The sequence below is a fragment of the Vipera berus genome, assembly GCF_964194415.1.
Source record: "Vipera berus genome assembly, chromosome: 9".
NCBI lineage: Eukaryota > Metazoa > Chordata > Lepidosauria > Squamata > Viperidae > Vipera > Vipera berus.
Genome location: NC_138212.1, coordinates 2,342,500 through 2,368,126, shown reverse-complemented (window position 1 = coordinate 2,368,126; position 25,627 = coordinate 2,342,500). Strand labels below are relative to the sequence as shown.

The following is a 25,627-nucleotide window of genomic DNA, read 5'->3' as shown; positions in this document are numbered from 1 at the left end:
CAACGCTAAGATTAACATCGGACCAACAATCAGAATTAAACCGTGCCCCAATCAAAACACTGCCAAACAAGCAAGCAGTAAACAGCCCGAACAAAGGACCCCACGGTCCCTCCCAGAAGCACTGAGGGGGCCAGCCACTAGAATACAAAGTGAGAACAAAACCCACCCCTTACTAGCACTGATGGTGTTACCCAGTTGGATAATGAAAGGTCTGCCAGAGAACAACCACACTCGGAGAACAGCAAGGACACCACAGTCCTATGCCACCTTCACCACCACCACCACCACCTCCTCCATTCTAACACTGATGTTGTTACCTAGTTGGGTCATGAAGCATCTGCAAGAAAGACACCCAGCTCAAAGAGCAGCCAGGACCCCACAGCCTTCCTCCTCCTCCTCTCCACTCTGCAAACTCCCCTCCCTTCTAGCGCTGATGATGTTACCTAGTTGGGTCACGAAACGTCTGCAAGAAAACCACCAAGCTCAGAGAGCACCAGGGACCCCACAGTCTTCTTCCTCCTCCTCTTCCTCCTCCCCCCTTCTCTTTCACAAACCCCTCTCCTTTCTAGCACTGATGATGTTACCTAGTTGGGTCACAAAACATCTGCAAGAAAGCCACCAAGCTCAGAGGGCACCAAAGACCCCACAGTCTTCGTCCTCCTCCTCCTCCTCCTCTTCCTCCTCCCTTCTCCTTCACAAACCCCACTCCTTTCTAGCACTGATCAGGTTATCTAGTTGGGTCATGAAACGTCTACAAGAAAGCCACCAAGCTCAGCACCAAGGACCCCACAGTCCTTCTCCTCTTCCACCTCTTCCTTCACAAACCCCCCTCCCTTCTAGCACTGATGATGTTACCTAGTTGGGTCATGAAACGTCTACAAGAAAACCACCAAGCTCAGAGAGCACCAAGGACCCCACAGTTCAACCCTGAGCTACAAATATCCTCCTTTATTGAGACCAAGTAAGGACCTGTCACCACTTCTGAAGGACTCCTCAACCGTACTCACCACCGGGCCTTCTCTTTTAGCTTTGGAGGCTGGTAGCCGCTCTTGGTCATCAACACCAGCACCCTGCAAGGTGGCACAGAGAGGCAAGCCACAGATTAGCCGAGCAACACTCTCCTCCTTAAATCACTTCACGGAAAAGTTTTTTTCCCCAATCCCCAGGAATCAGAGAGGACGAACTGGACACGCTGAGTCGCCTTACCGCAAAGGATGCATATCAAACATGGGGGGCTGCAACTCAGCCAGCTCAATTGCCATGATGCCCACCGACCACACGTCACACCGTTCGTTGTAGCCCCCTTTCAGTTCCACAGCTGCCACTTCCGGGGCCATCCTAGAACAGAGGGCGGGGGGCTGTATCTGACATTCAGGCTCACCACCCCTTTCAAGAACCTCTTCAGTCCCATTAGGAACACACTGGGGTCTTTTCCAACCGGCTAACCAGGTTTATCAGGACAAAAGCCTACAAGCCAGGATTTCCCTCTCGCTTCCTGGCTCACCAACACTCCTTGCAGATGGGACAATGCTTTTGGATGCGTTTGTCCCTGAAAAAGGAACCGGGTGTGTGTGTGTGGAAAACGGCACACACAATGGAGCCCCTTGGTTAGCCTCATGAATTTTGGAACGGATTCTGAGATGGGGGTCCCTTCCGATTTACCACCCTTCTCCTTGGCATCTCGCAGCTCAGATACCCATCGGGCCAATGAGTGGGTTCTCTTTACCAGTAAGGGGTGCCAATGAAAGACATTCGGCGGGCAAAGGTGGCACTCAGTTGAGCTGAGATTCCAAAATCAGCTGGGGGAAGGAAAGGAAAGAAAAAAGGGAGAGGTTGAAAAAGTCTCTTGTGGTAGATCTGCATCGTGCTCTAGTTTGGGAAGCTAAAGAGGGTGGGGGGTGGGGGTTAAGGAAATCCATCCAATGCAATCAGCAGCTCACAAAGCCTCAGGATGAAATCTGGGAGCTGGAAAAGCTGCTACCAGATTCTTGAAATTTTGCCTTCATACGTGGCTCTCCACCTCAGGTGGGCTCCACAATGAAATCTCTCTCTCACACGGACACACAAACACACACACATGACTTATAACCATAGGTTTGGTGACCGTTTGAAGTTACAAACACACTGGAGAAGGTGACTTAGAATAGAATAGAATAATAACTTTATTGTCATTCTATTCTGTTCTATTCTATTCTATTCTAATTTCATTCCATTCCATTTCACTTCATTCTTTTTCTTATTCTATTCTATTCTATTCTATTCTATTCTATTCTATTTCATTCCATTTTTTCTTATTCTGTTCTGTTCTTATTTGTAATTCTAATTTGTAATCCTATCCTATCCTATCCTATCCTATCCTATATTCTATTCTATTCTATTCTATTCTATTCTATTCTATTCTATTCTATTCTATTCTATTCTATTCTATTCTATTCTATTCTATTCTATTCTATTCTATTCTATTCTATTCTATTCTATTCTATTCTATTTCATTCCATTCTTTTTCTTATTCTGTTCTGTTCTTATTTGTAATTCTATTCTAATTTGTAATTTATCCTATCCTATCCTATCCTATCCTATCCTATCCTATCCTATCCTATCCTATCTTCTATCCTATCCTATCCCATCCCATCCCATCCCATCCCATCCCATCCCATCCTATATTCTATTCTATTCTATTCTATTCTATTCTATTCTATTCTATTCTATTCTATTCTATTCTATTCTATTCTATTCTATTCTATTCTATTCTATTCTATTCTATTCTATTCTATTCTATTCTATTCTATTCTATTCTATTGGATAGGATCTCGGGGCTACGCGGTGCCCATGAACCCTCCAGATGGGGTGGCTGAGGGTGCACAGCCTGAGAAACAAATGTTGTGAGAATGCACCTACCCAGTTTTACTTCCCCCTGGTCGTTGAGAAGAATGTTCGCTCCCTGTAAGGTGAAGCACAGGAAAAGGAAGTGAGCACCACTCAGAGTGAAATGGGCTGTGGCTGACGTGCCGAGGGTTACAACTTCCCTCGCCCAACTAGACCATCCTCCCAATTCCCAGGCTGTGAGATCCCCTTCTGCTTGGAGTTGCAATCTTGCAAACCACTCCACCTAAAGTTTTCCTACTTTTCTACCTCGTTTTGTGACTGCAGGCTGGGAAAATAATACGACGGCTGCAAACTTTGCTTTCTGTTGTAGATCATCCCCATCACACTGTGCACGCACACCCCTGTTGGCTCCCCCCGGCCAGTAACATGCATCCAATTTTATATGAGGGTCACCGGAATCTTCTCCTTGATATTAGGAGTATTGTACTAGTAAGACTTGTTTTAAAAATTCAGGAGCACAGGGGTCTGCAACCTTGACAACTTTAAGACTTGTGGACTTCAGCTCCCAGAATTCCTCAGCCAGCTATGGGAGCTGAAGTCCACAAGTCTTAAAGTTGTCCAGGCTGCAGACCCCTGGCCTAGCACTTGTGCATGATGCTAGCTTAATTCTGCAAGCTAAATTAAATCTGTGGTCTTCAGCCACACAAACTATGAATCGAGGAAAGGTCTAGTTGTTAAAAGTAGCAGCAACAGCACAACGACGGCTCGTTTTCTCTGTGTCAGATGCGAAGAATCCGGGACTACACTTCCAATTAAGATGATTCATCTAGACAAGAATTTAGCCGACTAACGGTCAGCATTAAATTGGCTGCTAGAGAACAGTAAAGAGAATTCAAGAGGGATTAGATTTGTGAGAATGTAAAGACTTTGGGCTGGTTCCTCTCTTACCTTTATATCTCGATGGATCTTGCCTTGGTTGTGAAGATAAGACAAACCCTAGAAGGATGGGGGGGGGAGTTCACATCCAATTATCTTGGAAATACAACTAGCATAATAACATTTAATATACAGGTAATTCTTGACTTACGATCACAATTCGGACCAGAACGTTGCTTGCTAAACCAGGGGGTTGTTAAATTAGTCATGCCCTATTTGATGACTTTTTTGCCCCAGCTGTTAAGCAAATTGCTGCAGTCGTTAAGTGAATCACGTATTTGTTAAGTCAATTTTGCTTTTTGGAAGCCAGGCTGGGAAGCTCATAAATGGCAATCGTGTGGCCCCAGGATGTGGCAACAATCGTGAATAAATGCTGGCTGCCAAGGGTTCAAATTTTGATTGGGGGACTATGAGGATGCTGGGATGGCCCTAAGTACAAGAACTCTCAGCCCAGCCCACCTCGCAGGATTGTCGTTGTGGGGAAAATAAGAGGAGGAAGAAGCACTAGATATGTTCACTGCCTTGAATTACTTATAAACTAATAGAGGTGACATAAACAGTGAATGAATGAATGCACTAAGGAAGGATTGGGAAGGATTTGCAGGTATGGGAGGAAGGTTAAAATTTGGAAAACAATTTCCCAGTTTTCTGGCAGTTTGCAAGTCAGTGAATTTAGGCAGCTTGTTTTGATCCCAGGCATACAGGTAGTCCTCGGCTTAATGACCACAGTTCAGAGGGAGTTATAAAAAAAAGCCAGCTGAATTGCACCTGGGATATTCCGGGTTCAAGCCAAACCTAACATACTTCCACCCTCGGGCATAATGGCATGGGAGAAGGAGTACCAACAGATTCCTACTCACTTGTAAAGTTTCCCGGCAGACATAAGCAATCTGTAGCTCAGACAAGGCGCCCATGACTGAAAAACAACAAGGAAGCAGGTGAATAGCACTTTCCATCCTGTAAGAATTTCACCACTGCTCGGCTCCATGGCTGATACTTTGAACGATCTGGAAAAATGTTAAGATTAAGTTGCCGGAGAAATTAAGGAATTGCAATTCCAAAACGGGCTGCCTCAGTTGCTTTCCGTGTAAAGAAGAGGCACTGTCTACCCTGAGCCCTGAAATCATTTTTCATGGTGTGTTTGAATAGTTTTTGATTTTTATTTATAGAGGTTTAGATGGCCGTGTGTGGCCTGGGTGACTTTTAGTAAAACAGTATCTCTAATTATAAAAATATAAAGCTTTGGCTTCCTTCCTTCCTTCCTTCCTTCCTTCCTTCCTTCCTTCCTTCCTTCCTTCCTTCCTGAAATTCATTCAATCAATCAGAACAGATTTGGAAGGGACCTTGCAGTCCAACCACCTGTCCATAGCAGGAGACTCATACAATTTCAGACAAGTGACCGTCCAGTCTTTTCTTTAAAGCCTCCAGTGATGGAACACCCACGGCTTCTGGTGGCCAGCTGTTCCACTGGTCAATTGTCCTCACTGTCAGGAAGTTTCTCCTTAATTCCAGGTTGCTTCTCTCTTTGATTAGTTTCCATCCGTTCCTTCTTGTCTGGCCTTCAGGTGCTTTGGAGAATAGCTTGACTCTCTCTGCTTTGTGACAGCCCCTCAAATATTGGAATACTGCTATCATGTCCCCCCTACTCCTTCTTTTCTCTAGGAAAAGGAAAAAAGAAGTAAAAAAGACCCTTTTTTTAAAGGAAAAGAAAAATTGGTGCTGGCACTGTTCTGTCGTTGATCTCCACCAATCAAACTCCACTTGTGCCTTGAAGGCTCTTCATGCTGCTCACATCACCCAAACCATCAAGGCAAATAAATAAATATTTATTTTTTTGCTAAATTGGCTAATTCTGGAAGATTCCTGCTCTCTGTATCCTGCATACCTTAGAAAACAAGCAAATCTTTCCCACTTTGCTGGGATGCTGCGTGTGCCAGCTGACTTTTGATCTGCACCATGAGAGATGCTACTGCAGAAAGAAGCTGAAGAAGTGGCAAGGAGCATTAAAAATGAAAACGAGAGAGCAGCCTTGCGGTCAGCCTGTCATCATTCAAGATGTGCTTGTGACGCTTCTCTGCCCCCACTCAGAAACCAGGAGGCGGGGAAACTGAGGCTTTGGTGACCCACCACAGGGACCCTCGGGTTAGCCTTTGTCTAAATGTCCTCCTCCTTGTTCCAACCGCTTCTCAGCCTGGCCTCTTCACCCTGCTGTGAACATCGCTTCCTGAAAGCAGAAGCTCTCCTGCCTCCTTCTGCCCTGCAGGGTGGAATGAGGAGGGTCCAAAGGAAATATATATATTTTTTAAACCAACAGATAATCCAACTTGGGCATTTGCTCCCTGAGACGTGTGATGCTGGTGATCAACTCGTCTGGCTTATAAAGAGTTGGACCAATTCATGGAAGTCGTGGAGATGTTGCAGAACCAGGATGGTCCTGGGACTGCTTCTGAAGGCCATCTGGTGGGAGATGAGCAGGTCGGTTGGCTACTTCCCCAACAGGCTGCTGGACTAGATGGGCCAGAGATCCCATCCGGCAGGTCCTGTTCTTATGTTCTTTCATACTTTGGCCCCATCTCCAGAGAGTTTGATGTCGGAACTGGGAGGACTTTGATGCTAGGTGGGATTGTCCTCCTGGTGGTTCCGAACGTTTATGAAATGTTGAAAGCTCAGCCGCAAGTGGATCACATCGGTGGCAATGTCTACAGGGCGTTTGGAGGTTTCTTTGGTGAAGGACAAAAACACAACCAGCCAGAAGACTTCTTAGACCAACAGAAGAGAATATTTGTAGCTCAGGGTTGAACTGTGAAGTCCCGGCTGTTCTCTGAGCTTGGTGGCTTTCCCGCAGACATTTCATTACCAAACTAGGTAACCACATCAGTGCAGCTTCTTCAGAAGATCTGAAGACTTCTTAGGAGAAGCTCTCCTAAGCTAAGCACACACTTCAGCTTGCAACTAGATCGTAGAAAAAGCAGAGAGTGATCCGGAGCAGGGAATCTCTCCTTAATTCCAGGCTAGGCTTTTAAATGTCTTTCTTGAAGGGAGGTTTTCCTTCTGATTAGACTCTGTAGCCTACTGCAAGCGGACTATTCGCAAACTGCCACACAGTAGTTCCTCCAGGCCAGTTCTTTCAAGCTGGCTGAAAAGTAACAAAACCTTGTGAAGCTGCAGGGGCATGGGTGTGTTTGTCCAAGAAATGGGACTGCCTAGCTTTGTGGCTTATGGTTTTTTGTTCTCCTTGTAAGCAGCAGAAGTCAGCTCTCTGGTGCAAAACAACACAGGCAGACTGCAAAGGGGGAAGTTTGCAACCTAACCTAAGCCAGTTGAACACTGTGGGGTCTCTTCCTTCAAAACAGGTGCTGCTGACATGCTAGAGAAAGCCAACAACCGCACTTGGTTTCACTTCTGTTGCAAAAAAGGATTGCCTTTTTTTTATTCAGTTGCACTCCTTCCCCAGGGAACTTATGAACCTGGCCCTCAAGATGACTTGCTTGATGTGTTTGTGTGCGTGCGTTTGTGTGTGTGCTAGAAAGAAACACATCTTTCCCTCCTCTCTTAACAACTGTACTTAAACACCGGAAGATCAGAACAAAGGGAAGTTCCCCACACCGTATCTTAGAATATAGAATCAGAGAGTTGGAAGGGACCTTGAAGGTCATCTAGTCCAATTCCCTGCCCAAGCAGGAGAACGCTTTCTTGCGAAGGTTGTTGAGAGTGTGGTGGCACATCAGCTCCCTCTGGTCCTGGATGAAGCGGATTATCTAGACCCGTACCAATCGGGTTTCAGGCCCGGGTACAGCACGGAGACGGCATTGGTCGCGCTGGTGAATGATCTCTGGAGGGCCCGGGACAGGGGGCATTCCTCTGTTCTGGTCCTATTAGACCTCTCAGCGGCTTTCGATACCATCGACCATGGTATCTTGCTGCGGCGTCTTAGGGGATTGGGAGTGGGAGGCACGGTTTTACAGTGGTTCTCCTCCTATCTCCAGGGACGCTCGCAGTCGGTGTTGGCAGGAGGGCAGAGGTCGACCGCGAGGTCTCTCATTTGTGGAGTTCCTCAGGGGTCGGTCCTCTCGCCTCTCCTGTTCAACATCTATATGAAACCGCTGGGTGAGATCATTCGTGGTTTTGGAGTTGGGTATCATCAGTATGCTGATGATACCCAGCTTTTCTTTTCGACCCCAAACCACCCCAGTGATGCCCTCACCGTGATGTCCCGTTGCCTGGAGGCGGTTCGGGTCTGGATGGGGAGGAACAGACTTCAACTCAACCCCGACAAGACCGAGTGGCTTTGCATACCTTCATCCCGGGTTTATTCGGACATTCCATCTCTTTCTATGGGGGGCGAATTATTACCCCCCGTAGATAGGGCTCGCAACTTGGGAGTCCTCCTGGATTCACGGCTCACTCTGGAAGATCACATAGGAGCTGTGACTAGGGGGGCTTTCGCCCAGGTTCGCCTGGTGCGCCAGTTGCGGCCCTATCTAAGCCGGGATGATCTATGCACAGTCACTCATGCGCTCGTGACCTCTCGACTGGACTACTGCAACGCTCTCTACATGGGGCTGCCCTTGAGGACCACCCGGAAGCTCCAACTGGCACAGAATGCAGCCGCGAGAGTTGTGTTGGGAGTTTCCCGATACTCCCATGTTACACCTCTGCTCCGTGAGCTGCATTGGTTGCCAGTTGTCTTCCGGGTGAGATTCAAGGTACTAGTCATGGTGTTTAAAGCCCTACATGGCAGGGGTCCGGAGTACCTCAGGGAACACCTGCTGCCGGCGTCAACTTCCCTCCGCCCTGTGCGTTCCCACAGAGAGGGCCTCCTCAGGGTGCCACCGGTCAGAGAATGTAGATTGGTGGCCCCCAGGGGGAGGTCTTTCTCTGTGGGCGCCCCGGAGCTATGGAACCAGTTACCGGTTGAGCTCCGGACGGCGCCCGATCTTCGCTCCTTTCGCCGCGATCTGAAAACATACCTGTTCGAACAAGCCGGCCTGGCCTGAGGGGGGATTGGTGGGGTTTTTACTATTACTTTATTGGGGTTTTATTAATGTATTTATTGTTGGGCATGTATTTAATTACTTTTTAATTTTTGTAGCTTTGTGTTTTATTCTTGCCCTGTACACCGCCCTGAGTCCTTCGGGAGAAGGGCGGTATACAAATATTAATAAATTAAAATTAAATTAATGTACCATTCCGGACAAATGGCTGTCCAATCTTTTCTTAAAAACCTCCAGTGATGGCGTATCCAAACGTTCTGGAGGCAAGTCTTTCCACTGATTATTTGTTCTCACTGTCAGGAAATTTCTCCTTAGTTCTAGGCTGCTTCTCTCCTTGATTAGTTTCCATTTGTTACTTCTTGTCCTGCCTTCTGGTACTTTGGAGAATAGCTTGACTGCCTCTTCTTTGGGGCAGCCCCTGAGATATTGGAAGACTGCTATCATGTCCCCCCTCATCCTTCTCTTCATTAAACTAGACATACCCAATTCCTGCAACCGTTCTTCCTATGTTTTAGCCTCCGGTCCCCTGATCCTCTTTGTTGCTCTTCTCTGCACTCTTTCTAGAGTCTCAGCATCTTAGTTAGACCCGTCTTTGCTTGAGTGAGGGGCCAACTGAGGGCTAAGGTGGCCATCACCTACAGCATGTGGAATTCTGGGAGTTGAAGTCCACGAGTCATAAAAGAGCCAAGGTTGCCTACCCCTGAACTAGAAGACCTCCAAAGTCCTTCAAGCCTTAGGCTGCTTCTATGATTCTATAAGCTGAGCTTAGGAAATGCAAGTGAGATCTGTCCCGTTTTCTTAGCGGCTACCTTGATAGATGTCTTGAAGAGAGCCTCCCGCACAGAACTCCATGCAAATCCACAGCTTCTTAAACCTGAAGAGAGGAGAGAGAGAAGGTTTGCGTTGAAGGAAGCCGAGAATGGGAGTAAAGGCTGGAAGGATAGGGCCAACTATCCAGGTTGCCCGTAAAGCACTTTCTAATCATATAGCAATAGCAATAGCCCTTAGATTTATATACCGCTTCCCGGTGCTTTCCAGCCCTGTCTGAGCAGTTTACAGAGTCAGCGTATTGCCCCCACACAATCCGGGTCCTCCTTTTACCGACCTCGGAAGGGTGGAAGGCTGAGTCAACCTTGAGCTGGTCAGGATCGAACTCCAGGCTGTGGGCAGAGAGAGCCTGCAATACTGCATCCTAACCACTGTGCCACAACAGAAGGAAGGAAGGGCGGGAGGAAGGAAAGGAGGGAGAGAGGGAGGGAGGGAGAAGGAAGATGGAAGGGAAGGAACAGCAATAGAACTGAATTATATACTGCTTCACAGTGCTTGAAAGCCCTCTCTAAGTGGTTTACAGAGTCAGCATGTTGCCCTCAACAATCCAGGTCCTCATTTTTACTGACCTCAGAAGGATGGAAGGCCGAGTCAACCTTGAGCCGGTCAGGATTGAACTCCAGGCAGTGGGCAGAGTTATCCTGCAATGCTGCATTCTAACCCCTCCGCCACCACGGCTCTGTCATACACCAGTTTTGTACCTCAGGATCTTGCACGAGGTTCTGGGACATCCACCCCCCCCCACCCACCCGCTTTCTCAAGGCAGGGAAACAGTCACAGGAGAACTGTCCCATCTTCAGAGAAGGAGCGCTCACCGGATGTAACTCCCATAGTAAGCGACGATGTTCTGATGTTTGCAGCTTTTCACCATCACGATCTCTTGTTGGATAGCAACGCAATCATCATCTGGACAAAAAAAAAGAGAAAAGGGGTGTTTCAGGATACGACCTGATGGGAACCGGATGAATGAAAGACAAGGGCAGAAGGTTAACACCTATGTTGCTCTGGGGAAGATCCAGGAAGCCAGAAGATTGCAAGGTGGTGAGTTTTCCCGTCGTTAAGGGAGAAATGGAATACAGTAGCCCTCCACTTGCAAGCCTTTGCTTAGTGACCATTCACAGTTACAACGGCACTGAAAGAAGTGACTGATAACCGTTTTTCACACTTAGGACTGCTGCAGTGATCAAAATTCAGACACTTGGCAGCTGACTCATAGTTACGACGGTCACAGTGTCCCGGGGTCATGTGACTCCCTTTTGCGACCTCCTGGGAAGCCAGATTCACTTAACAACCGTGTTGCTAACTTATCAACTGCGGTGATTCACTTAAATCACTGTGGCCTTTTTACGAAATGTTTTTTTTTGGAAGGATATTTCCTGGCAAGTTACAGGAAAGGAAAGCCTATATAGGCAGGTTTGGGCAGAGTAAAAGGAATACTTAAGGGTAGAGAAGAAAAAAAGAAAAGAAAAGTGCTTTGTTTAAAGAAAAATCAGGTCAAACCTGTTGAGTGAATGAAATGAGTGAATGAAAGACAAACAGGCACACTTTGGGGGGTGGCGGGAAACAGTTCTATGGAAGATCAAGGAGTAACAGAATAGCAGAGAAAGTTGGGACAGATAAAATCTTTCAATGCACCCAGAAAAGAGGTAATTTCCAGCTTAGCTCTCTTCTCAAGCTTTACTCATCACTTCTGATAGATTCTCCTGCAGGTCGCATCCCCAACGCAGCCTTTCCTTCTGTCTTTCATTGCAGCTGATGTGTGGAAATCTGTATTTATCGTTCCAGCCTTCCCCATCACCTAATGCAGGGGTAGGCAACCTTGGCTCTTTTATGAGTCATGGACTTCAACTCCCAGAATTCCTGAGCCAGCCATGCTGGCTCAGGAATTCTGGGAGTTGAAGTCCATGACTCATAAAAGAGCCAAGGTTGCCTACCCCTGCCCTAATTCGTATGAACTACGTTTTGGAAATGAACGATGCCATCTCAAGTTACACGGCATCGTGTAGATCTGGAAGGTTTTCCCACTTAACAACTCTGGAATTAATAGAGAGATTTGTAGGCTGGGATGAGAGCGGCATGTTGAAAGGCAAAATTGGAAGAAGAAGAAAAAAAAAGTCAAGGCAGCCAGTTCCCAAAGACCTGGAAGTTTTTTTCCTGAACAAAATCTCCTCTGCTTCATTCTTTGCAAATCTTTTAAAGAGGACGCACAGCAACCAACTGGAGGAGTAGCCGTGCTCTGCAAGCTTGCCTGTTTTCTTGCAGATGTTTCATTAGCCAAACTAGGTAACATCATCAGTGCCAGAAGAAAGGAGGGTTGTGGAGGAGGAGGAGGAGGAGGAGGAGGAGGAGGAGGAGGAGGAGGAGGAGGACGACGACGACGACGACTATGGGATTCTTGGTGCTCTCTGAGCTTGCTTGTTTTCTTGCAGACATTTCATTACCCAAACTAACATCATCAGGGCTAGACACCCCCCCCTCCCTTCTCGCACTGATGATGTTCCCTAGTTGGGTCATGAAATGTCTGCAAGAAAACCACCCAGCTCAGAGGGCACCAAGGACCCCTCATTTCAACCCTGCGCTACAAATATTCTCCTTTATTGAAACATCTGGACCTGAGCCTTTCAGATGTTGCTGAGCTTCCACGGCCAACATCCCCCCTCTGTTGTTGTGTTACAGCTAGTCCTCGACTTACGATCACAACTAAGCCCCAAACTTCTGTTGTTCAGCAAGGCAGTTGTTAAGTGAATTTTGCCCTATTTTACGACTACTTTTGCCACACTTGTTAAGCAAATCACTGCAGTGGTGCAGTGACTCATGCCGTCCTTAAGCGAATCTGGCTTCCTCCGTTGATTTTGCTTGTTGGAAGCCAGCTGGGAAGGTTACGTGTGGCTAGCTGGGGAATCCTGGGAGTTGAAGTCCACATGCCTTGAAGTCGCCAAGGTGGGGAAACCCTGGTCTAAATTTTTCCTCACTTACCTGCTTCCATCTTTACAATTTTGATAGCAGACAGCTTTCCCGACTCTCTGTTCCTTGCCTGAGAAGAAGAAAGTGACCCCAATTTTAATAAAACGTTGGAAGGTGGTGGCAGGAGGCGCAAATTCTATATTAAGTCGAGCAAATGGTACCTAAAAAAGCCATCTCGATTCAGGAGCCGAGTTCTAATTCTGCACCTACTCCATCTTCCCTGGTTTTATCAAACTCTGTTTCTATCAACAGTTTTTTTGTTTTAATCTTGGCTTTCTCTGACATTTCCCAGTTTGGAAGGGAAAGTGAGAAAGAGGAAGCAAAAAACCCCAGCTGAAAAACGTGCTGTGTGTTGCTGGCACAGGATACAGCTGCTCAGGGTTTTTTGTGTGTGTTATTATTATTTTCATCCACATTTTGTGCTGTTCAAGCAAATTTTTTATGTTTTGTAGGCTGCGTTGGGAGTTATCGTGGCAATGCCAGCTCAGATTGCTCAGTCTTTCTTTTCTTGGAAAACGGAGATGTGTGAAATCGGCTGAGGACAAAAATGAGATATTTTTTTTGCAAATGCAGAGTGGTACAAATAAAGGATTTTAGCCAGTGGTGGGATTCATATAGGTGAACAACCGGTTCTCGGTGTGGATGCCGCTTCCGGAAGTCCGTTCTGGGCCTGGGCAACAAAAAATTAGCTACCGGTTCTGCCGAAGTGGTGCGAACCGGCTGAATCCCACCACTGAGTTTAGCCCAGCACTTTGTGATTTATGTACATCTGGCCAAATCGCGAGGCTTTATTTGATTACAGGGGTATATTAGAAAAGTAAATAAAAAACAAAAGAAAGTTGTAGTAGCAAACAGGAAACGGGGTCTGCCTCAGTGCCATCTGTGCAGCTCTGAGAATTCTTTACAGAGAAATCTAAATTGCAGCAATGAAAATGAAATTAATAGTGGATTGTACCAGGCCAAGGCTTCCATTTGTAGGCAAAGTGATCAAATAATCTCTCTTTTGAATCAAGGACGATTCTATACAGCAGTATTTCTCAACCTTGGCGACTTTAAGACTTGTTAAACACAGAGCCAAATTGACTCCTTTCCAATCGTCCATTGGGGCATTGTAAATGAAAACCCTTTTAAACAGCTCACTTTTAAACCGATTTTGTTCTTCCAGCCTAATCGATCGGATGATTGGAACCAACCTAATGATCCAATCAGTATGAGCATTCATATTAAATCAAATCAAACAACCGACTCCCATCAGAACTTGGGAGATTCTTACACCCCTAAGAGCCATACAAAACCAAAATCCAGGGACTTGCCTGCCTTTATGGCTATTTCCGATGTGTTTAGGACAAAAAAATAGAGCAAAAAAAATCAAGAATAATGTAAGAGTGATTTTTTTCGACTACCAAATTTTATTCATTTTGCAGGCTTGTGCCTTTTTGTAAAATCAGTTATTAGCCTTAATAAAATGATTTAATGCAATTTGTGAGGGAGCTACAAAACTCTTCTGCCTTTTAAACAGGTTAGTTGGGGTAAAAAAAAGTCTGCAAAAAAAAGTTCTTGGATGGGATTTCCACACCTTCTTGCCCACATAAAACCAATTAAATGGTAGAATTCATAGCCACTGATGGGAATCAAAAAAGTCCAGTCTTCTGTAGTTTTATGCCTGCCTCTCCTTGAGGACTTTTCCCCACACCCAAAGACAATTACAGGACATTTATTGCTCATCCATCAGATTAACCTACCTTCATGGGTTTTAATTAAGATACAACCCGGATTTTAATGCATTGCAAGCAACTGGAGATGCTTATTTCTTTATTTATTAGACCATTAGACTAATGAGATCAGCTTCCCCTATATCATGTGGCCCAAAGTTCCACAGACTAATATTAACTTGACCTTTTTTATTATTTTTTTAAAATCCTTTGCACCTTGTCTTTTCTTTGAAGCTTGATCTCTATTTGTTGCATTTGTTAATGTCCGGAACAAAACCCATTTTAAGCAACTCACAGCTGAAAAAGGTGCTGGAGCAGCACTCGAACCCAGACCCCATGCAGGACAGTTGAGGTTACCTTATAGACTTCTCCATAGGTCCCTCCGCCAACCCGCTGGAGAAGTTCAAAGTCCTCTTGGGGGTTTCGGGTGGAAATCTCTAGCCGAGCTGCCCCTTCTCGAGCATCCATTGTTCAGGGTTTCCCCCCGTGCATGGGCAGAGATTATAAACTCTGCACGGGTGTAGGCGTCGTTCTCTGTACTGTGGTCAGGATACGGGTGAGCTTCTCAGCAGGGCTCTGCTTCCTGATTTGCAGCGTGATTAATGTGGGCGAGCAACTTGGTGGTGACGGGCCTCTCAGCTGATCCAGAAGATCAGAACCCTTCTGTAGTTTGGGTGTGAATGGGGTCTTCCCAGTGGTGGGATTCAGCCGGTTCGCACCACTTCGGCAGAACCGGTAGCTAATTTTTTGTTGCCCAGGCCCAGAACGGACTTCCGGAAGTGGCATCCATGCAGAGAACCGGTTGTTCACAGGTTTGAATCCCATCACTGGGCCTTTCCTGCCAGCATTTTGCCCCAAATCTGTTTTGAATCTCCAAATCCTTTTGCTTTCTACTCTGATGGCTGATCAATGAGTTTCCTGCCACACCAAGTGGGGAGCGGGTAATTTTCAACAATGTGTGCTTAGAATGCTGTTGCCCTCAAGATTAGATTGGTTCCAACTTTGTGGATATTTTTGGGAAGGTCCTCCAGACCAGAATCATAGAGGGAAGGGACCTTATAATAATAATAATAATAAAGTTAGAAGGGACCTTGGAGGTCATCTAGTCCAACCCTCTGCTCACGCAGGAAACCCTATACTAGGGGTAGGCAACCTTGGCTTTTTTATGACTCGTGGACTTCAACGAGTCATAAAAGAGCCAAGGTTGCCTAGCCCTGCCCTATACCATGTCAGACAAATGGCTGTCCAATCTCTTGAAAACCTCCAGGAATGAAATCTGGAGGTGAGGTGAGCTTTTATGCAACGTTCACTTCTTCCTGAGGTTTATCCTGAACAGTCATTTCTTTTCCCTTTTTCATCTTGTTGTTTTATTTTTGTTTTAAAAAGTATCTTTATTGAATTTCAAAAACAAATGTTAAAAATGCAAGCTAACATAAAGGGGGGAAAGGGGAGGAGAATATTAGTAGGACGAGTTAAAAAGTGACAAGAAATAGGTTAAATAAATATATAACAAGAGGGGCCTCCAACTTTTTTCAGTACAGAGATAAAATACAGCAACCTCTTAAGTTTGAAGGAATAATCCCTATTTTAAATACTTAAATCAATAAACAACATTCTAAAAAGCAAAATTCATGTTATGTTCTTCACTCCATTATCATCTAACACGGAACACACTGTCAAATACAAATAACCGTTGAAAAACCACAGTATTTCTCAAGTCAGCTCAGATCTATCCTCAAATCCCAAAGTCAAACATTGATTCTTCCCTTACCTGATAAGAAATCTTAACAGTAGTTTGTTATTTTCATTTCCTATTTTGTTGCATTGATGCTTTTAAGCTGTGTTTGCCACCAAGAGTTGCCTCCTTGCAAGTTGGTGGATTGTGTATATTGAAATAAATAAATACCCTAAAATGGATATTTTACTGTAAAAAACATGATCTCTCCATCCTTCTCCAAAGCACTCCCACCCACATGCGAGATGCAATTCACGTTTGGGGTCTTGGGGCTTTTCCAAACATGATATGGGATCAAAGGAAGATCCTGTTTACCTTGGAGGCAAATGATGCTCCAAACCTCCCATCAGCTCTGCCTCCCACAGGGTTGCACCTTTCACAGGTAACACAGGTAACATCTTATTTATGAGATTTCTCCGTTGCTTCCAGCAGTGGATTCTGGTCTATACCGACTGATTATCTCCTAGGCTAAGACTTGTGCTAGACCAGGGGTGTCCAATCTTGGCAACTTTTAAGACTTGCGGACTTCAACTCCCAGAATTCCCCAGCCAGCCAAGCAGAGGTGTCAAGCCTTGGTAACTTTATAAGACTTGCGGACTTCAACTCCCAAAATTCCCCAGCCAGCCAAGCAGAGGTGTCAAGCCTTGGTAACTTTATAAGACTTGCGGACTTCAACTCCCAAAATTCCCCAGCCACCCATGCTGGCTGGGGAATTCTGGGAGTTGAAGTCCACAAATCTTAAAAGTGATGCCCCCAGCACCATCCCATCCCTGATTACTTGGGCACCACCGGTAGGTTAAGGAAGCCCTTGGAAGGTAGTGAGGCTGCAACAGAGCCTGGCGGGGTAAGCTGCAGATGCTGGAGTGGCGGGCTCCCAGCCCGCTTTCCTGCCCTCTCCCTTAGTTGGCACTGCCAGGGGGCATTGAGGTAGCTGATCAGAGAAGAAGCAGGTTGGGAAAATGCCCCCCCCCAAATCTACAGCCCGCTCTGAATTTATTAATTGCTTGGGAGTCATTCATAAACGTTTGTGGCTTATCCCATCCATCTAGGAAAATTTGGAGAATTTTTTTTTTCTTTCAAAAGAGGTGATGAAGAAAGCGAGCCAAGTTCCTATCCCTCATTGTGAAAGAGCACGTGCTTTTTAAAAGGAGGCGGGAAGTGGGCGGGACTACTTATAAGGCGGGGCGCGGGGACGGCGGCTCTGCGCCGTGTATTTTTTTCAATCCTCGGCCATTTTAACACGTGCGGACTTCAACTCCCAGAATTCAGTGGATTTGCTGGGCCCAAGGAAGACGCCTACTCTGTCCCCAGCAGGCCGGCTGAGGAATTCTGGGAGCTGAAGTCCACGCGTCTTAAAGCGACTGGGGTCGAGAAACGCTTCTAGGCGACTTCGGCAGGCCAGTCTTCACTGCGCATGCGCCAACGTCTGCTCCGGAGACCTCCGCCAAAGCCTGGGCGGAAGCGGAAGTCGGCGCCTTCCTAACAGGAAGTTCCCTTCGTTCGGCTTCTTCCGGCCTCCCCTTTTTCTTCTCCTGCCTCCGCAGCCATGGCGGCCTTTGAGCAGATGCGGGCGAGCGTGGGGAAACTGCTGAAGGGCATCGACAGGTACTTCCCGGAGAGGCCTTGGAAGCCTCGGCCAGGAGCCGCAGGAAGCTCTGGGAGAGGGTGGCGCTCTGCTCACGCTCAGGAACCCCACGTCTTCGTCGGGCCGGCAGCATTTCTACACCCCTGACCTCTCCTTTTACCTCGAAAAAGAAAAAGAAAAAAGATTTAGGAGGAGAAACCGGGATGGGGCAGAAGGAATTGGTCTACTTCCCAGTTTTTATAATAATTACTAGTTTTGTCTTGTTTGTTTTTAAATCGAGCTGCCTATGCCTGGAGGGGCCCCGCCTGGAGATGCCTGGAGAAGATGGGGGTGGGTGGAGGAAAGAGCACTGGACTTGGCGGTGGGGGGGGCTCTGGGCTTCCCTTCTTGCATTTTGCCTCTGGGCGCATCAGTGGGATAGGGTCTCCTGCCTGAGCAGGGGGTTGGACTAGAAGACCTCCAAGGTCCCTTCCAGCTCTGTTATTCCCTTCCTGTTCTGTCGTTCTATTCTATATTCTATTTTCTTCTATATTCTATTTTTTTCTTTTCTATTTCTTTTGCACCACTCTTGCTCTCTTCCTTCCCCTCTGTCACTTTTAAATCAGTTTTAAAAAGCATCCGTGAAAAAGACCAAAAAATAACCTGGAGCTACGACATCGGCAAGTATTGCGAGCCCAACTGGCAAAGGAAAGCTCAGGACCGTACTGCTTGGAAAACCTGGGGAACAGACCTTCCTCCTTCAGTAGAGAGAGAGAGAGGCTAAAACGACAAAATCAGTTTTAGTGTTACTATTTATTGTTTTAATGTTTTAGCTCTTTTTTTTTCATTGATTGTAAGCCTCCTAGAGCCACCTCCAGATGGGTGGTATATAAATTGAATACGTGCTTCATGGTTGACCGGCTCCATAAGCTGACCTTTCGTTCTTGTGAGTGACAGCTGAGTGAGGCCAGGCCTAGAGAGGAGAAGGGGGTACCAGAAGCGGGAATGGGGAACGAGCTTTTCAGTACAACAACCGATGCCAGGGTTGGAAGACCAAGGAACTGGATTGCCTGCCTCCATCGGCTTTTAGGACATCTTTCCTGACAGCTGTTCCATCTTTTCCTGAATTTCAGATATAACCCGGAAAATCTTGTCACTCTGCAGCACTACGTGGAGACCCAGGCCAAGGAGAATGCCTATGACTTGGAAGCCAATCTGGCTGTGCTCAAACTGTGAGTTGCTGATCTTTTGACACTCTTTCCACAAAGTCCTGAAGGCCAGGCCTGAGGAATCCAGAGGTGGGATGGAGCCCATTTGGCGACTCATTTGATTGTCTATGGCAGGGGTGTCAAACTCAATTTCATTGAGGGCCGCATCAGCATTGCGGTTGCCCTCAAGGGGCCGGGTGGGTGTGGCCTGGGTGGGCGTGGCCTACTGGGTGGGCGTGGCCAGCTCTCCATCGTTGGCATCAAGGGTGCCTATGGGGGCCTGGGCAGGAGTGGGACAGATCTGAGGGTCTCTGGCAGGAGGAGGGTCTCTGGGCCAGGGCCAAGGCAGTGGGGGCCGTTCCCTCACTTTTTCCAGGTTGGCTTCGCGGGCCGCATGAAACCACTTCGCAGGCCGGATCCAGCCCCCGGGCCTTGTGTTTGACATGTCTGGTCTATGGAGATTCTCGGTCCTCCTGGTCACGGTTGTCCCAAAGATGCTTTTTCACGAGGCAACTGAACTTTCTTGTTTTTCTTTGAAGACGTTTCGCTTCTCATCCAAGAAGCTGCTTCTTCCCCACCATCCAGTCAGAGCTGAAAAAGCTTCTTGGATGAAAAGCGAAATGTCTTCAAAGAAAAACAAGAAAGTCCAGTTGCCCCGTGGGGAAAAAAGCACCTTTGGGACTCATTTGATTGTTGTTGGCAGGAGGGTGAAGGGGTTATTGCTTTTTCATTGTTGTCGTTTTAGTCTTTTATCCCTTTAAGTTGCCTGGAGCCAATGAAAGTGAGCTGAGTGGCCGTCTAAATTTTCTTAAATAAATGAAACAAATTCTAGAGGGAGAAATCCTGCAATGGTTGCTCAGGAGCAGAAATGCTAGGATCCAGGTTGGTTTTGTCGGGCTTTGATCTTGCCATCCTTTCCTCCGCTAGGTATCAGTTTAACCCTAACTTATTCCAAGTCTCGGTGACTGCCCAGATTCTCCTCAAAGCACTGACCAACCTGCCCCACACGGACTTCACATTGTGCAAGTGCATGATTGACCAGGCTCATGTATCCTAACTCTTTGTTACTCTACGATAACTTCCCCATATTGGGAGCTCAAGCCTCCCATTAACTCAGCTCGCCAGAAAAAAAAAGACTAGATGGAGAGGTCAGTGGAGAACAATGGCTTAAAGCAGGGGTGGGGAACGATGGCATCTTTGTGACCTGTGGACTTCAACTCTCACAATTCCTGAGCCAGCCATGCTGCTCAGAAGTTCTGAGAGTTGGAGGCCACAGGTCGTAATGTTGCTATAGCTGCCCACTCCTGACAAAGAGCCACAGTTCTGAGAGATGGACAGCCATTATAAATAGGATACGTAAATATATACATTGATTTATTTATTTTTTTGTAAATCAATGTTGTGCACTGCCCCAAATCCTATTTTTGTGAGATGGGTGGCCCTACCAATATTCATTAAAAAAAAAACCAGTTGCTTTCAGTTTTGCCCAAAATACACAAAGATTAGGAGGAGAGCTGCTATTTTTATTTGCAGGCAGTGGATATTTTTTCATGTCCCTGCTACTCAGCAGTTTTCATATTAGTTAATGTTTCTACAGTAGCTTGTAGGAACTATATCACTATGCTTACTCAGGTAGGTGAATACGTGATATCTACTGTACTTAAAAAGCCTCCGTTTTAGCTGAACAACGTGGGAGTATTTTGTAGCTTGTATGGTCCAAAAGATGTGTGTGTGTGGGGGGGGGGAGGAATTCCATTCTTTTCCCCAGCTTCATACGTAGCATTCCTTAACTCTGTTTCTGCCAGCAAGAGGAGAGCCCAATCCGTCAGATCTTATACTTGGGGGAGCTATTGGAGAATTGTCATTTTCAGGCTTTCTGGGTAAGTCAACTTTATTCATAGATTCACACAGGTGTGACTAATAACGAAGCACGTGGAAATCAAATCAAAACAGCAGGGTTTTGTTTTTGCGAAATAAGCCCTTTGCGATACCGGCAGGCTTTGACGTATAACCATCCATTCAGCCACTGCTCAAAGTTACAACAGCACCGAAAAGAGTGACTTAGGATCGATCCTAGCCCTCATAACTGTTGCAGCACCTCTGCAGTCGCATGATCAAAATTTGGGCACTTGGCAGCCGGCGTGTATCGATGACAGCTGCAGCATCCCGAGGGCACGTGATCGCCGTCTGCAACCTTCCCAGCTGGCCAAAGCAAAGTCGGGGGGGGGGAAGCTCGATTTGCTTAATGGCCGCTGGATTCACTTACCAATTGTGGCAAAAAATAAGATTATAAACTCAGACGCAACTCCTTAACAACTGCCTAGCTTAGGAATGCAAATTTGGGTCCCAGCTGTGATCATAAGTCAAGGACTACCTGTGCAAGCGGTGCAAGGAACATCTGCAGAACAACACCCTTGTTCTATTGGTTTCTGGGAGGACACGGTGGATTAATGTGTGTCAGGTTGTGTTGCTTTTGTTTAATCTCCTGAAACAGTAAATTTAGATGCTTTTCGTTATAGAAAAGTAGACCAGTATCCGTCATGGACCTTGTCCTGGCATTGACCAAGACTATCCTCTCTTATTTTTTATTTTTTTTAATAATAGCAAGCTCTGGATAAGAATATGAAACTCCTAGATGGGATTGTTGGATTTGAAGATTCGGTTAGGAAATGTAAGTCGAAAGTACTGCAATTTGCTTGGGGATCTCAAGTAGCGTTCCTGTAGGGAGGGTGTTTCTCCCCCCCCCCCATCCCTCCTTTTTATGTCTCTCAGTATTTGGGAGATTCTTGCAGGGGGTGTTTGTCAACAAAATAAAGAGTCAGGAGAGCAGCCAGAATTGCACAACATGGTTTTTTTCTTGTTTTTGTTTTTTTGACGCTGCACCCGTTGCAGAAGGCCCTGGCTACAGAGTGATTGTGCTGTGCTCTTCAAGTCACTTAAGCGACAAGTCTTGCAGCCCCTCTTCACTCGGCAAATCTACCCCCCCTCCCTCCTTTTAAGCTCAGTTAAAGTCTGTCGTCTTAACCCCATTTAGGATTCTCAGTGACCCTTTTTCCTTTTGCAGTCATTTGCCACGTAGTTGGAATCACATACCAACATATTGACTGCTGGCTCCTGGCCAAAATGTTGGGCGACCTAACAGGTGAGTGGCTGTAAAAGCAGGTATATAATTTCCTTCTCTTTGTCACATGGGCTCATGAAAATGTTTTGCTGTTCCTTGGAGCCTGCTGATATTTAGAATGGAAGGGGGTGGGAAAAACATGGAAAGTTTATATCTACCTACCTACCTACCAATGTCAATCAAATTGCTGCCCGTTTCGTGGTTCAAGGTGACTGTGGATCAGCGCATGTTCAAATGGAAAGCAAACGAATTTTACATTTTTCTTTAGTTTTCCACGCAGTGAAACGATTCCCGGGTTCTTAAGCTACATAATTCATTTCGTTTTCCCCCACTCCAAATTCTCCATTGCTTTCACAACCGGTGCTGCTCTTCGTATATTTTGCATTAACAATCATGATAATAAACCTGAAAGGAAAAAAAAAGTTTCTAATCAAACACAGAATTCTCTCTTTGACCCAGTCCTCCCAACTTGCAGCTCCTTCTTCTTTGTTGCAGATAATCAGCTGAAGTCTTGGATGAGCAAATATGGTTGGGTAGAAACGGAGCCTGGGACAATATTCATTTGCAACCAGGAAGAGAACATCAAGCCTAAAAACATTGTGGAGAAGATAGACTTTGACAGTGAGTGCCGTTTTTCTCCTGCTCATCTTCCTCCTTTAATTTTTTTCTTTAAAACTAAACTAAAGCGGGGATGGTTTACAGATTAGCTGCCGTTCAAAGCTAAGTGTTACAATATGTAAATAGCACACGCCATCCCTTTTTCCTGTCTGATGTTCCCTGAGGTGTGGACTTAAAACTCTCAGAAGTCTCTGGGAGGAACATTGTGTGTGTGTCTGTGACGTTCATTTGGAACTCAGAAGCCTAGTGTAATTGTTTTGTCATTTTTGGACGCTGTGCTTATTCCCTCTTTTGACTTGATGAGGTTCCCCCCCCCATGTAGGCAGATCCTCATGACCATCATGACGTTGTGAGCTGAACTTTGCCAGTCGCAATGCTTCCCCCTCCTCCCAAAAAGATAAAAAAAGTAGAATGGCAGTCTTGGTTTAGTTATAACTTTTTCAATATCTCCCGTTCCTTCGCTTTCTGCAAAACGTGATTCAGGATCATGAGGATAGGCTTGGAGGTTCCTGGATCTGCATCTCTCGTTCTCTGTCGGGAATCTTCCCTCTGGCTGTCTGGGTTGTCACAGTTGATTCAGTGGTGTGTTTTAGGGATGCTTGGGGGCACACAGGTGTGGATAGCTATTGTCTCCTAAACTACACAGCCACATCCCTTTAGACCAGGGCTCCCCAACCGCCGTCCATGGACAAGTACCGGGCCGCACAAACAAGCAAAGCTTGAAGATGCAGGCAGCACACAAAACCAGGTCCCCTCCGGTCCGTGGAAAAGCCTCTCTCCACGGAACCGGTCCCTGGTGCCCAAAAGGTTGGGGGGTCTCTGCTTTAGACCAATCAGAGATGCTGGTGTAGGCCTGCCCTAGGAAGGCAAAATGGAGGGTGACCTCAAGAGGCCCTGAATTTCAAGGTGGGGACTAGGCAAAGTTGGCGCTCTCCCGGGTATTACTGGTACTCGACTTATGACCTGTCGCTTAACAAACGTTTGAAATTACGTCAAAGTTTTAGAAAGCTACTTGTGTGACTGTTGCCACCCTCTGTTCCTGGAGTCACGTCATCAGCTTTTGGGTGCTTGGCAACCAGCTCCCGTTTATAACCGGTTGTGGTGTCCTGTGATTGCACCACTATGGTTTTTGACCTGTTTTTTTTTATTATTTCTACTAAATTTATTTGCCACCCATCTCACAATTCAAAGTGGCTCAGCAGAAAGCAGCCATGCTTAGATTCTTCTAACAACTGCACGGTTTGCTTAACGACCGTGCGATTCCCTGAAGAACCGAAGGGACTCGCTTTACGACCGTCATAAAACGGTTATAAAATTGAGCCCGGTCACCTGCCTCAATTTATGACTGCAAGAGACCATTTGATACGGTTATGCTGGCTGAGACGAATGGGATTTGTAATCATCTACGGTAGTTTGCCAGCTTGTGAGTGTTTGTCTGGATCGGCCAAAGGCCGTTTCATATTCTGAATTTCTCTCTCTCCTTCCCCCTCTGTCTTTCTTTCAGGTGTTTCCAGTATCATGGCTTCTTCCCAGTGATCCCCCCTGGCACTCTCCTTATCCACCATACTAATCTCAGTCCCATTTTTAAAACCAATAAACCGCTGTCTGATTTGCCAATAGTATATATATAGCTGTTACTTTCTGGATTCTATCAGGCAGGTAAAAGATAAAAGTTTCCTCTGCCCAGTTATGTCCGACTCTAAGGCGCAGTGCTCATCTTGGTTCCGTGGCCCAGGGAGCCACCGTTGTCCGAAGAGATTTTCCGTGGTCATGTGGCCAGCATGGCTATATACGCTAAAGAACGCACAGAAGGCTGTTAGCTTCCCACCGAAGTGATACCTATTTATCTACTCCCATTTGCATGCTTTCAAACTGCTAGGTGGGCAGGAGCTGAGGCAAGGAACAGGAGCTCACCCGGTTGCGCGGCGCTCGGATCTTGAACCCGGGCTGTCAACTTTCCAGCTGACAAGCTCAACATCTTGAACCGCTGAGCCTGCCAAGCACGGGCCGTTTGAATTTATTCATCGTTCTATTGCATCACTCGTACTGTGCATTTTTAAAATAATTCACAGCTCTGCTGTTTTACATCTTGATGCGCATTTTACATGTCGTTTCTGTGAATTGGATGCACTACGCTGCATTCTGCTACACGATACGGAATAAATAAAATAGATAAATAGGCATGGGCAATTCTCAACATGGTGTCATGAAGCCACCTAAGAAAGGAGCCTGAGCCACACAGGAGATCTGCGGGATTTCATCTGTGGCCTTGGACATACTGCCCTCTGTGGATAACAGCCACCCCTCGAAATCCACGCCAAAGGTTAAAAATGCTTTAATAAAGGCAGGGTTAAAAAAAAATTTTTTTAAATAAAACCAAAATACAGTGGCATAATCAGATTGTGACCCAGGTTGTGCTGTTCTTCTAATCTCCACTAGACGGGGCTGGGGAGCCACATGAAGAAATAAGAGTTGACTGTTGTTCCTGCTAGCTCAGGGCTAGGCAACCTTGGCTCTTTTATGACTCGTGGACTTCAACTCCCAGAATTCCTGAGCCAGCTGGCTCAGGAATTCTGGGAGTTGAAGCCCACGAGTCATAAAAGAGCCAAGGTTGCCTAGCCCTGTGCTAGCTCATCAAGCAAGGAATTGTTGCCCTCTTTGTTGGTCTTAACCAGGGCATGGTGGGGAGAGGACACAAGGATCCAGGTTGAGTTGTGAGTGGGCTAGTCAGTTGCCCAGTGACTTTTAGCTGCCATTTTTTGCCTCCATGACTGACTGAACCTTGTCCAAGTGTTTCTCCAGCCGTAAAGCGGATGGTGGGTGCAATTATTCTCATGCACCCCTGGGCTTGCAAATCCAACGGGAATGATTCACAGGGTGTGGTTGGGAGTTGGCTCCACCCTTGAGACTGGGAGAGGCTCCAAGGCAAAGAAACCCCTGGGGCCACCAGGTGAGCAGACACGGCTAGTCCACGAAGCCATCTGACCGTGATCCAGCGGGACAGCTTCCGACTTTCCGTTCTCAAGTCCTCAACTTACGACCACAGCCAAGATGGGAACTCTGAACGGTTGCTACGCGAGAAGGACTTGTACAGCCCTCTACTCGTGACCATTTTGTCGCT

At 46.4% G+C, this 25,627-nt stretch overlaps 2 protein-coding genes across 9 annotated transcripts in view; one reads left to right on the top strand and one right to left on the bottom strand.

The window, feature by feature from the left end:
* MAP4K1 (mitogen-activated protein kinase kinase kinase kinase 1) overlaps positions 1-14,839 on the bottom strand; it is a 28,038-nt gene extending 13,199 nt beyond the window's left edge. The window contains exons 1-10 of one of the 8 annotated variants that reach the window (XR_014027373.1): positions 14,618-14,839; positions 12,561-12,618; positions 10,400-10,490; positions 9,566-9,630; positions 4,623-4,678; positions 3,775-3,822; positions 2,899-2,941; positions 1,727-1,799; positions 1,207-1,338; positions 1,008-1,070 (exon numbers count right to left, since the gene is read on the bottom strand). Coding sequence is in view for 7 of the 8 variants with exons in the window: in XM_081334961.1 (XP_081191087.1) it covers positions 1,008-1,070; positions 1,207-1,338; positions 1,727-1,799; positions 2,899-2,941; positions 3,775-3,822; positions 4,623-4,678; positions 9,566-9,630; positions 10,400-10,490; positions 12,561-12,618; positions 14,618-14,728 (740 nt within the window). In the remaining variant the exon portion in view is untranslated. Of the gene's footprint in view, positions 1-1,007; positions 1,071-1,206; positions 1,339-1,726; positions 1,800-2,898; positions 2,942-3,774; positions 3,823-4,622; positions 4,679-9,454; positions 9,507-9,565; positions 9,631-10,399; positions 10,491-12,560; positions 12,619-14,617 lie in introns of those variants that run through there. The other 7 variants (XM_081334961.1, XM_081334963.1, XM_081334962.1 and 4 more) reach the window with 7 other exon arrangements.
* A 2,515-nt stretch (positions 14,840-17,354) lies between these two features.
* Positions 17,355-24,128, top strand: EIF3K (eukaryotic translation initiation factor 3 subunit K). Its single transcript, XM_081335020.1, has 8 exons — positions 17,355-17,600; positions 18,693-18,791; positions 19,695-19,815; positions 20,573-20,647; positions 21,372-21,438; positions 21,832-21,909; positions 22,384-22,509; positions 24,011-24,128. The coding sequence occupies exons 1-8, from the start codon at positions 17,542-17,544 to the stop codon at positions 24,040-24,042; spliced, it is 657 nt and encodes a 218-aa protein (XP_081191146.1). The 5' UTR covers positions 17,355-17,541; the 3' UTR covers positions 24,043-24,128.
* Positions 24,129-25,627: the final 1,499 nt, after the last annotated feature.